Here is a 13653-nt window from a genome sequence, read left to right on the forward strand (position 1 = left end):
TCTACACGACTCATTTTGGAGACCAGGAACTCAAAATTTTCTTAAAAAACTGCCTCAAAACTTTAATTGTCAATATCTCAATTAGTTTTTGGCCTACGGTGGCGTTAAACCACTCCAAAAAACCCATTTTTTCTTCTCTTTTTAGTGGTGTCTTCCAAAATAACCTTCATGGTCTCTGACGTACAGGGTGAGCCAAAAGTGTCGAAGGTGGTAGAGTTGGGTCACCTTGTATATAGTTCTAGTGGGAAATATGCCGTTCAAAGAGCGGACTCAGTTCCTTTGACATTTTTTACGCAATTTTTACCCTTTAAACTTTTTCCGTATTTCCACTAGTTTGCGAGATATTCTCCACGACTCATTTTGGAGACCAGGAACTCAAAATTTTCTTAAAAAACTGCCTCAAAACTTTAATTGTCAATATCTCAATTAGTTTTTGGCCTACGGTGGCGTTAAACCACTCCAAAAAACCCATTGTTTCTTCTCTTTTTAGTGGTGTCTTCCAAAATAACCTTCATGGTCTCTGACGTACAGGGTGAGCCAAAAGTGTCGAAGGTGGTAGAGTTGGGTCACCTTGTATATAGTTCTAGTGGGAAATATGCCGTTCAAAGAGCGGACTCAGTTCCTTTGACATTTTTTACGCAATTTTTACCCTTTAAACTTTTTCCGTATTTCCACTAGTTTGCGAGATATTCTCCACGACTCATTTTGGAGACCAGGAACTCAAAATTTTCTTAAAAAACTGCCTCAAAACTTTAATTGTCAATATCTCAATTAGTTTTTGGCCTACGGAGGCGTTAAACCACTCCAAAAAATCCATTTTTTCTTCTCTTTCCAGTGGTGTCTTCCAAAATCACCTTCATGGTCTCTGACGTACAGAGTGAGCCAAAAAAGTGGAAGGTGGTGGTTTTCCATATTTCTACTACTTTGAACTGTATAGTCTGCCTTTCCGGGGTAATGCATTTCTACTGAGCTATGAATCAAAGTGGTGACCGTTACCCCGGAAAGGTAGAGATTATTGGTTCAAGTCCAGCTGAATTCGAAACAACATTTTTGCCTAATTTTTAATTTTTGTTCGAAAACCAAAAACTATTTTCTTGAAATTCGTAGATTTTCGAATAAGGAATAAGGAACTCCATTTGAGTTTTTATGTGTATAACTTTTTCTCCAGAGGAATATTTTGCGTTTGCCTCGACCTGTCATCTGATCACTGAGCTCTAAGCATCAACCAAAATCTCTCTGTGTACACTTTAACATGGAACATACCAGGAGGAGTTAAATTAATAAATACACGACACACATTGTTTTTCAATTTATTTAATCAACCTATATCTCTAATTAATTAATGTGTGTAGATTTATGATGCCACTCTAGACTGGGAAAGGGATATGGTATTGCCTTTTTTTATATGATTTCTATTGCACTATAACTAAAATTACATAATGCTTTCGTTATCAGTTTGAGAATTCTGAACATATACGTGGTACCAACCTCAATTGGGCATGTAATTGTTACAGTTTACATCGGTAAGTTAAGATTAACTAAAAAAGTGACAACTAAACTGAAATTTGATACTAAAAAAGTGCGAAATTAGGCAAGTAAAACGACAGCTAGTGAAAACATTCAATAACCTGCTAAAGAGTATTTGTTCGCTAAAATAAGTCAAACGAGACTAGAATAAATTAATTTTACGAAACAAATTCCTTATTTGTTTTCTTCAGTATAGACGAAAATCTCGCTCTTATAGTAAAAATATTCTGTATATTTTCTCTTATAGTATGCAAGAAATCGTGTTTCTCAAAGACTAGTTTTATATTATTTGTTTTGTATGAAAATAGAAACAAATATGCCGCTAACATGTATTGTTCTACAGCTGCTACCTCAATGTCTCAAAAAAAGAAAACCTCTAAACCCTAGAGTTAATAATTAAACAGCTGTGTTCATAACTACAGTGGAAAATTAGAAATTTGTTTCGCTGAATCATTACAGCTATAAAAGGGCCTAAATTTTGCTATTAGAACCCTGTCATACACTGCGTTTTATTGCCTTTATGCTAGAATGAATGTTTATTCACTGTACATGTAATAGACCCTTTTATAAGTAAAAATGTTTCAAAACTCTTTGACTAGATATATACAACACGACAAATCAAAAGTAGAAAACAACAGTCTCGGTTTATACAGTGTAAAAATATGAGGTGGGTGTACAATAGCATCTAGTCTGAATACTCCTATGTCTGTTAAAATAGAACGGAGACAATTTCCTAGAAGTAAGAATAATTACAACATTTCATAGCAAAAAGTGTTCCCAACAATACTAGGTATCATATAAATATTTTGTTGTCAATTATTTACATATACTTTTAACAGATTTATATATAATTAATCATAGTTTGACCTTATGAATCATGGTAGATTCGAATGGGGATGGATTTATTTACAATAAATAATTATAAAAATTATGACGCCTGGTCAGTAGAATTAGCAGCCAGCTGGTTAGCAATCGATGGACATAATATGTTTTATTAAATTTCATGTTTATCAAACCTCAATTTCAATGCAATACAATTATCCACCCTGTCTTGTCTAAAAGGCAAAATCACCAGTAACACAAATTTAGTTCAATACTAGTTATAAAAATACAATAAGAAATTGCTAACCAGCTGCCAAATAAAAATTGAAAAAACCATAATGAAAAATTTTGATTTTGAACCTTTTTTGAAATACGGGAGTACTTCTTACATAGAAAAGGATGTGTCTATTCATGAGTTTGCTATCTAGGTTACATTGATATTTTGTACCTATGGCAAAGATTTGCTAATACACAAAAACAAATTACAGTTTAGTTTGTACAATTATATCGATCAGACCATATGAGTTGCCTATGATTTATTTGTGCTAAAATCGTGTATTCACTTACGGGAACATGAAAAATCAAACTAAATAACTAAAATTAAAAGTGGCATATATTGCCTCTAAAAACAATATACATGTATTTTAAGCAACTAATCACTGATCAGCAATCTACCATAGTTAAGTCAAACTGTAAGGATTTAGTTGTGTTTACAATAATTTAGGAAAAATCAACAGAAAAATATTTATGTACATTTGATACATAGGTTTTTCATATAAATAATATATTAAATGAGGTACAATCATGTTAATAAGAACAGCCAAAATTGACAAAAGCCTTGGAATGTTTTCGGTTTGTAAAATACTTATCATTCATAAATTATTTTCCTATAAGTTGTTTAACTGTAATTTAAACCACCAGTTACAAAAAATGCTTTAATACAAATAATTCAAATTAAAAATAATAATTGAATAATTGACAATAAAAAAATTGAACGTGTAAATCAACACGGTTTATTTATATAATAATATAAATAAACAGGAAAATAGTAACAATAATAAAAATTATTCACAATACTATGGTTAATACTGTAAAAAAAATATTGGTATATTTCTCAGAAATATATTAATTTGCTAAAAATGTACCCCAGGTCCTCCATCATATTTAAATGTGACCAGAATCCTTTGAAATTAAATCAATTTAAGTATGAAAATTGCTGTTGCAATATGGCAACAACTGTATGATATAACTAATTTAATTGTATTGGAGTTCAAGCTCCAAATTATTGTCAACTTACGTAAAATAGCTTCAATTTATCTATAGAAATATTTTATTTTTTGGAATCGTTATAAATTCATCTCTGACAGATTCATTCGTTTTTTTGGAGCCTAGCTCTGGAGAAGAAACTGATCAAAGTATAAAAGTAGAATGTTTCATTTATACTGTAAGTAAAAAAAGTGCCAAAATGCACTGTAAATTGCTAATGTCATACCCACAGGAGGAAAAAATTGAAAATGATCATATTTTTGCATTCTAATTGATCAGCAGCATCTTAGACGACAAAATATGTGACTATATTATATAAGTTCTTCACAAGTGGAAGTTCCTATATTTGACTACTTGGAACTGAAAGGAATACAGAACAATGGTCCCAGTTAGTCAGAGGTAAGGAGAATTAATATAAACAATTAAAATATACAATTACGACTTGTGAAAACACGTTGAAGAAAACTTTCAACATAGAAGAACAAACTGGGAATATGGATTTTTTATTAAATGTTCCTCTGGGATTTTTTAGTAAGTCTGATTTTCAACCAATTAAATAGGCATATGCAAACTCTTTTTCTTTGAAAAAGTCAATTAAAAACACAAAAATATTGCCAAATTTGCAAATTTCTTTAATATGAAAATGGACTATAAATTCTCAATTTTAAATAAGTGACCACTTTGGTTTGGTTTTTGATTCGAACAGGTTCTCAGGTCTTCAGAATCGTTAACCAAACGAAAACAGCTTTTGACACAAGAGATTATATACCAAATTTTCATCGTGTATATGTAAAAGGCGTAAAGCAATTTTAGTCATAGTCAATCATCTTGGCATTTACTAAATACCATGGAAAATTCATTGTCCAGATATTTGTGATTAATTTTAAAGGGCTAATCTTTTTAAACGTGAAGTAGTAGTCCATTTTGAGTATCATTTTGTTACATGCCGATAAAATTTCAAAAATAAGAGAAAACATTTTTACGAAGAACTGCCTCTGAATAGAAATTTATTTATATACAAGCCAGCCCAAAAATTCAAGTAAAGACTCCAACCTGCTTTCTGTGGCATTTTATTATTTCCCATTGACATGTCAATCATCATTTATAGTATTCTCATAAAAATCCAACAGACGTAAATCAGGTGATCTTAAGTAATGATTCCATCGATCTACTTCTTTCAGCTCATTTACCTAATATGATATAAAATGTAAATTGAAACATTTATGAGACATATTTAAAAATAATATCAAAAATTCCTCCTATCTTATTTTTGAGCTGCCCTCTATATTTCCAACTTCTCTTGGAAGCCATAACATTTTATATCACATTTTATATATATAATGTGACAACATAAAACTCGTTTAATACTCTTGTTAATGACCTAGACAAATAACATCTGCCTAAAGTTGGTTTATGCCTACAACATATTCCTGTTCAACAACTAGTATTAAATTACTGTTTCCATTAACACAGCAGTTCTTGGTTAGGCGTTTATTAGTTCCAGCAATTGTTTGTAAATAACACGCTGAGGGTAGTAATCTAAAACCATTTAAGATGAAAATAGTATTTTGGAACTAGAATTAATTTTGCTCAAAAAATCTACGGGTCGCAGATCATCAACCCACTTGTTTGTAACACTCTGTAAACTTAGCTTACTTACAGAGTAAGTTAAAGTTTACACAATTTAAAACCGAACTGAAAATATTAATTTTCCATATACCTAGAAAAAACTTATTTTTAACATTATTTTTAAAAGAAATACTGATGACGTATGTCTATGAGCGCCATATTGAATTTCTTAAAAAAACTATGGTTTTAGTAATTGAATGCTTAAATAAAGTTCTGTACGGCTGTTGATGCCTTTTCGGATACAAATCAAGAAAGTCAAAGCCAACTAAAACAATATTCATCCATTATGAAGCAAATCATAAAATCCCATACATCACTGGCAAAAAAGCAATATTTTTCCTTCGAAAAATCTAATATGGCACCCATAAGTGAAATGTAGCAAGAAAATTTGATTCACCCTGTGTATGCAATGCAATGTTCTGTAGTGGTTCTCCGAATACAGGGTGGTCCAGTTTTATATGAAAGTTTTATAATTAAGTTGACATTTATTATGTTATTTTTGTAATAAGTGCTTCCTAAGAAAGACACAGTCCCCCAAATTTCAGTTTAAAAAATCGTTCTCTTGTCATAACTGTCAGACAGTTTTTGGAATTTGGAGCAAGCACTTATAAAATTAATACTCATTATTTGAAAAAGTATTTCTTGTAAAATTTTGATTTGAAACTTCGTCTACAAGATAATTGAGTTATTACGTTTTAAAACTCAAGAAAAACAGATATCTGGGCGGGCAAAATTTGGATAATTTATTTTATAAACATTGAACTGCAACAGTGGTTCTTCCTTCAAAAAATAAGTAGACATGCATGTTGTTATTTTTTAAAAGAACGCGTTTCCAGGAAGATACAGCCCTCCAAAGTTCAAGCTTCAAAAATCGTGTTTTTTGTCATAATTCTGAAACCGTTGAAGCAATTTAGATCAACTTTGGTACAAGTACTTATAAAATTGATAACCATTACTTGACGAAAGTAACTTTGATCTAAACTGTGCATGTCAATACGAGAGAATTGGTTTACTTATTTCACTTTCAGCGGTTAATGACAAAAAACAACGATTTTTCTGAACTTTAGAGAGGATGAGTCTTTTAAAAAATTACATCATACATGTCAACTTATTTTTTGAAGGAGAAACCACTTCTTGCAGATTTATTTTTATAAAATGAAATTTTACAATTTTTGGCTGCCCGGATATCCTTCTTTTTTGGGGTTTTAAAACGTAATAGCTCGGTTATCCCCTTAAAGGAATTTTGAATCAAAATTTTACAGGAGATACATCTTTCATTAAATTAACACCATCACCCTGTATCTACGCTAATTAACAAGTTTGACAAACGCCATTCACATCACATAATGAGCATTCGTTTTATAAGTACTTATTCAAGATTTGATCAAAATTGCTCCAACAGTATGACAGTTATAGCATAAAAACGATTTTTTAAACTAAATTTTGAAGGACTGTATTTTCCTTAGCACGCGTTTTTCAGCAAAATGAACATTTATTTTTTGGTGAACTATCGGATAGTAGATTATTGATATTTAAAACTGGACCACTCTGTATATAGAAACAACTTCAGAGAAGAAAATGAAATTAGAGAAGAAACACACAAGCGGATAAGTTACATTGCAGAAGAATAATTACCATCAGTAGGTCCAAATTATTTTATTAAGGGTTGTTCCTAAAAAGAAAGAATCTTGGAAAATTATATTGAGTCAAAAAGGAAACTGACAAATTTGATGATACAAAACTAAGGGTGGCTTAAAGAAACGAAAAATACGAAGAATTTGCAAATGGTGCCAAAGAAATCAGTTACTACCAACTGAAGATACTCTACAAGCCAACCTGATCATAATGAATTATCATGAAAGAAACATAAATCTTAACTAAATTTCAAAGATCATCTACACTCCAGTTAGGTTTTCTTTAGAAAGTCACATCTTATGCTTTTGGTGACGGTGATTAATATCGATCAGACAGATGATCAAGATGTGTGATTTGTTATGTATTAGAATTGAGTCTGCTAGGAAATATAACAATTTCACGTGGGAGAATGTGATGAAAGATATAGTATTGATGTAATTGATAGATTAGGTACTAAAATTTGAGTTTAACATTTGTAAAAACTGAACTTATCACGTTAACATCAGCCATAGAATTTTCTATACTTGCTACCATCGAAACAATAGACAGTTTAGCAGCATTTTTGAGTACCAAAGTTTTAATTAACTTTAGCATAAAAATTACTGACGTTTGAAAAACTGGTGGTTTTAATGACAGTTACGTGTGTAAGTAAAAAATCAACAAATACCTAAATCAAAGACAGACTTAACCAGCTCTTCAAATTAATAATTACATACTATTTTCTTATATCACAAAGATGGCAATCATGTAAAATTTCTTTTTGAGTAAATTAAATATAACGCTACTTAAACCTAACTAAATCTACCCTTACAAGAATATGACTTAGATCAAATGGCATCCTTTAAATAAAAGGCACAACACAAAAACTAATTCATATAAATTATGCAACACAATAATTAATTAAGTACAATTTTAACACGAATATCAAACGAATAATAGTTTTCTCTCTGGAAACTGGTCTCGGATTTTTTTCTACTTCAGGTACACGCCACAACTTTAGATTTACTTAATTAGTAAGTAAATGCCATTTTTTGCATCTACCTCTCGATAAAGCCAGTATTTAGAGAGAAAACATTGTTTGTCAATCTTTGGTCGACGCATTGTGCTTGACCAAAACGATATGCAACTTGTTTTGTGAACATCAAAATCTAACGAAATGCGCATAAGCCACTGGGATTGCCACTCGTTCCAACTTTAACGTACCGAAACGTATCCCTATTTAACAGAAAAGTGCAAAAGATTGTCGTAATAGTTGGATGCAAAATTTGCAAAATTATAAAATTTTGTCAGTGTCTTTTCTAATACATACAAATACGAAAGGTCAAATGCACAATATTATTTGGTGAATGATAAAAATTTATTACATGGCGCTCCACAAACGATCAGTGTCACAGCAGTAGTAAATGACGATCTCGGAACGCATGTCACAAGACATCTTCCTGGTCATCCATATCATTGTCTAATTCTCCATCGTGATCCATTTCATCCCCATCCATTCCTGGTGACATTTGTTGATGCAGCATTGCCGCCGCTGATTTTGGATCTTCATCTTTCCATTTATCCATAGATCGCCTTCGAGCGTTCATGAAAAAATTTCCCACTGTTGTTGGCTCTAAACCCAATTGTCTTGCAATCGTTACTTGCATTTCTTTTGATGGCCTTTTGGTTTCCTATAAATTCAAACAAAACATTACCAGGTTGACTAAATAACTTTAGGAAACTGTTTACTGTGGTTAAATTATACTGTTTTCCAGGTCGTCAGTTTAAAAACAATGAATTATTGAAGCGGTGGTGGAAATTTATGATGTTTGCTCGACTATTATAGACCCACAGAAACAATTTCCCGCGTTGTATCACAAAATCAATATTTATCTCGGAATTTCCATGTAAGGTGGCGCTAGGACTTACATGTGGAAAATATATTCTGTTACCCTTAAACCTCATTAATCCATTTTTTCCTAATGAAAATTGCAGCGTATTTACTGATGAAGCAGTAACATTCTGAGTTTTCACTGTTTTCAGTACAACGTGACTGTATGGAATATAGTGAAAAAGTTAATTTGCAAAACTTTACCTTAAAAATAGCCTGTAGAGTACGTCTCTGAAGGTCTGTGAAAACCAAACGTGGTTTCTTCGGCGTAGGCATCTGCTCGGTATTGTTCGTAACATCCTCTTTCCGTTTGCAACCTATGTTAGGAGATAAACATTAATCAGAAAACTACGAAAAGTTTGATTAAAGCCAATTTGTAAAAACCCAATAGTCAGCAGAATAATTTTGTTGAGTCGTCCAATTATAATTATGAATTCACATATGTTTAATCAAAAAAACCACAAGCCAATTTTTCAGTACATCTAGGTCAAGATTCAGCTATTGTGTAGTGTTTTACTCTCTCTCCATCCAGCAGGTTACCAGCCATTAAACTTTCAAATTTATTCATACACCAATGTATGCAGGCTATTGCTCTTGACAAAGATGGGAGCAATCATTGTGACACTTCTCAGCTTACCAAAATAAACATGATAGTTATTTATTAGTCACATGATTGAAAGTCTGCTGATTCAAGTCTTGTGACTAAGGTTCCAATTCCATCATTAGCAGAATGGTCCAGTTACTCATAGTTCTGCGCCAACTTAATTAAGAGAATTGGTTTGCAATGGTTCACTGTTGATTTCGTATGGAAAATTTTGAAATTTTTACACCTGTATATTAAGATTAAGTAGGGGCCTATAAACTCATTTGCAATGTTATTGGACTAGAACCTAAACTTGTTATGCATAGTACTGATATATCAAAAAAAACTAATTAGTGCTAAATTCAAATGTGTCTCATATGGCTTCCAAAATATGTCAAGAACATTTCTTCACGAGAAGACCCAGAAACTTTCAAGAACAACATTTGCACTTTACCAGCTTGTTAGTCTATAGCCAACAGACAAATTGTCGCCCTGATGACGTAAGCAGCACTACACTCTTTTGCTCAATTACCAGTAATCTAATCAAAGTTGTTTACCAAGTCTAAAATCTAGGATTTCCAATTTTGAAAAGCTTATAAAGTTTTAACTAAGTCTGATTGTCTTAATTTGTTTTGTGTGTAATCAGGCAGTAGAAGGTTATTTTAAATACCGGCGCAGTTAAAGTTAACATCTTCTGTTGATTAAGATCATTTCACCATTCTGTCTGATTCAAAGCGAATATTTAATTTCACAATGAGCGAAATGAATAACAAGGTCAAAGACTTAGAAGATATTCAGTCACAAAGAGCAAACAAGAATCATGTTGTAAACATCATAAAATACAGTCAGGAAAACACCATAAGAGTAAAATAGGAATCAAACTACTGAGAAACCATTCATGATGTAGGAAATTTTAAGAGAGAATGAGTATAAAAAATTTCAGGGTTACTTCCAAAGAAATGGGAGGAAGCAGGAGAACTGATAAGTTGGAATTTACAAATCTAAAACATACATCACGTGGAAGAAGCTGATGAATTGAATCAATTACTGAACATGCTTAAGATGTAGTGGAAAACGTCAACAATTCTAGACAAGGAGGGAAAATGTGATCATCATGTTGCAAAACGAAGGAAGGAAGTTAAAGCAATGGAGTAAATTATGTGACAAAGGGAAGATGAAAAGATGTTGCAGCTAAACAACCGCCTGAAAGAGATTAAAGCAATTACGTATAACATTTAAAAACCTTTAGGACTACTTCCACAGAGATGAGAGGAAGCAGGAGAACTGATATGTTGGAATTTACAGGTTTAAATCATACATCATGTTGAAGAAGCTGATAAGTCTGAATTAAATCAATTACTGATTCTACACAAGCAGAGCAAATGCTATCATCTGGAAAAAGAACAAAGATAGAGAGTTAAAGCAATGCAGTAAATCATGTGACAAAAGAAAGATGAAAGGATGTTGCTGCTTAACAACCGCATGAGAGAGATTAAAGCTATTATGTATTGCTAAAGATTCTTATCTTCTGCCTCATAAGGAGTCCATTCTCCTTGGCGCAAATACCAGATGAACTGAAAAGCAGAGACGTGTCCACCCTATAAAAGTGGTGGTTTTTCGTCAGAACCTGATTAAGTATCCATAAAACATTTTAGTTATATTTATACTTAACACAGTTTTTAATTTGCCTTGATTAATGGTGGTTCCAGTTCTTTGATGATGGTTTATATTGCGTTGTCATTCAACGCACTATTCTTTGCATCAAGTGTTCTTATAATATATCTTGCAGTTTGTAGTACCAAAAATAGCTAATTATGCTGACTTGCTGACTAAAGGTTCCACTATTGTCTCTTTGTCTTCTTGTTTGTTGCAGTTATTGTCATTTCTGTGTCAAATTGTTAAGGTTTTTTTTCCCCCTTGTTTGGCTGAAACTTCAGTAATTTAAAATGTTGGTTTGAGTGGCTATTTCATATCTAAAAACGTATGTTGGAACTTGTATTTCCTTTAACTTTACTTAGTGAAGAGAGGATCTGTGATAATTACGAAGGTCTGATCCCTGTTCATCACATTAAAAGTTGACCGTTTTTGACATATCCGATATTTTGATATTACATACAGCAACTTTTAAATTAGTAATATTGCTTTTAACACTTGTTGTCCAAAAGAAACTTTTTTAATTGCTAATACATATTTGTTGTGTGATTTACCTAAAAGCAAATTAGCATACAAAAATGTATGCAATATTAAAACACTAAATATCTCAAAAACGGTCCACTTTTAAGATCTGGAACCTTTTTTACGAAGAAAACATATTAAAATCATATTTTCGTCGAAGATGAAAGCACCGTATTTACCGGGTGGCAAAGCCCCTTTATACAAATTTTCAGTAATTTATATCAAAAGACCTTGATGATATGATAAAAAATCAAGAAAAATATTTTAACTTTCAACCTGTATTTTTCTTATTATTAATTTTCGGTATTGGACAAATAGCTAAATCGTTTTACATATTTTGATGTCAGGAATGTGCTGTAGCCATATGTCCCATTACCTATTGTCCACCCGGTATATATATTTTAGTTAAAATTTGGAAAAAAAAAAACATTTTTTGTAATTTGTAAATGCAGTGTTTTAAATTGATACTTTTTTCCACCGTTGAATGGTGAATTTTATGCCTTTTGCAAGGATGTATCACTCGATATGGGCTGTTATTTGACATTTCAAAATGAAGTTAGCTGGAGGAGAGGGGAGAAGGTAAGGCCAATTTATTCACATGCAAACTTACCTAATAAAATAAGATAAGATTATAGGAACGTAATAACTAATTTATATACCTACTTTTTCTTTATGGATGGACAAAATAGACTTTTTCGACTGTCTTCAAAGAAACTGAAAAACAGCAAAACACTCAACTATTTCAAGCATCAAGAAACAAAAGTCTAGCAGCATTTCAAGTTATACTAAAACTAAACTAACACTCAGACATTCGAATACAATTTTTGGCAAAACATTTTCAAACAAAAAGCATTAAAAAATGTTTAAACAACTATTTTACTTACTGCCTCGTTGGGGTATCTGAGCAGCTGAAACAAAAAATCATTATTAATTCTCTATTTTAATAATGTTAACCACATTTACATAAAATTGAACATCAAACATTTAAGAGTTTAATTACTAGTGTTTGTGCCATTGAAAGGGATCCCAAAACCATTTTGATTTAAAATTCCATATATTGAATAAGCATTATTTATGAGTTGCGATCCCTTTTTCAATTAATAACGAACATGCATTATTAAGGGTTTTAAACATCAAAATGACAAATAAAACTCACAAGCATGATGACGGCGAACTTTTCCTTCGTTTGCTGTTGACTGCCCTCACGTTTACATTGCGCGTCTGGCAGTCTGCAATGAAACAAGAGAGTAGTCAACAACATAAATTTATATAGAATTATTGTTATTTGTCACAAATTTAAATCACTTCATTCATAGTCATAGTTATTTTATATTAATAACTCTTTTGGGTTGCATTGTTACCGTTACCACCAGAGTGTAAGTTATTTGGTTTAATCAGACGTATTCGACATTATTCACGTGGAAACTAAATCGTAATCTAACAGAAAGCCCTCAAAGGGTTATTTTCTCCATTACTGCGTTTCAAAAATTAATTAAATAATTTTTTTTTGTTACAGATTATACTTTGGCGCAAGTAAAAGGATTAGTAGAATTTCTGATAAAACATTTGCATTGTTATGAATGAATTTAAAATTTGAAAGTTAATTAAAATTCTACTGCACGAGCACAGTCATTTTCCGCTTCAACTAAAACTCCGAATTGAGTTTCACAGAATTATAGGTATGGGAAAATTGGAAATCAAATTTTCTAGTTTCCAGTTTAATGACTGCTGTCGGAATCAGTGCGTTCACTTATGTTTTTTTAATTTCCTTACAAAGTTAGTTCTTAACAGGGGTTAATTGTAAATCAAAGGCGTCGTGAAATTAATTGCTCAATTTCAAGGCAAATCCCGTGTTCATAAACTTGTTAAGTCTGAAAATGCTAAAACAAGAAAACTGAAGAAAATCCCTTGAAAGACGTGGAGAAAACCCATTTATCCGTTACAATAGCGAACAACAGGAGTCAATCTTACTCCAGCTTTCTCTCAATTCTCCAAGTTATTAATGTAGCAAAAAGCCACGTTATTAATAACTGATCCTGGGGATCGAGACATTCAGTAATTTTCATTCCCTTTTTATTTATGTAGGACAACCTTTTCAGGATCACCAAAATTTGCTTAGGCTAAAAATATCTTTTTTAATGGTCAG

At 31.7% G+C, this 13653-nt stretch overlaps 1 protein-coding gene across 5 annotated transcripts in view; it reads right to left on the reverse strand.

The window, feature by feature from the left end:
* Positions 1 to 1296: 1296 nt before the first annotated feature.
* onecut (homeobox protein onecut) overlaps positions 1297 to 13653 on the reverse strand; it is a 38843-nt gene continuing 26486 nt past the window's right edge. For 4 of the 5 annotated variants that reach the window (XM_081993485.1, XM_081993486.1, XM_081993487.1 and 1 more), the window contains 3 exons: positions 12392 to 12415; positions 8954 to 9066; positions 1297 to 8549 (listed from right to left, as the gene is read on the reverse strand). In XM_081993485.1, the coding sequence (XP_081849611.1) occupies positions 8304 to 8549; positions 8954 to 9066; positions 12392 to 12415 (383 nt within the window). In that variant the 3' untranslated portion in view covers positions 1297 to 8303. Of the gene's footprint in view, positions 8550 to 8953; positions 9067 to 12391; positions 12416 to 12663; positions 12737 to 13653 lie in introns of all 5 variants that reach the window. The other variant, XM_081993488.1, reaches the window with a different exon arrangement.

Source organism: Ips typographus, linkage group LG16, assembly GCF_016097725.1.
Source record: "Ips typographus isolate SLU linkage group LG16, UJ_Ityp_2.0, whole genome shotgun sequence".
Taxonomy (NCBI): Eukaryota; Metazoa; Arthropoda; class Insecta; order Coleoptera; family Curculionidae; genus Ips; species Ips typographus.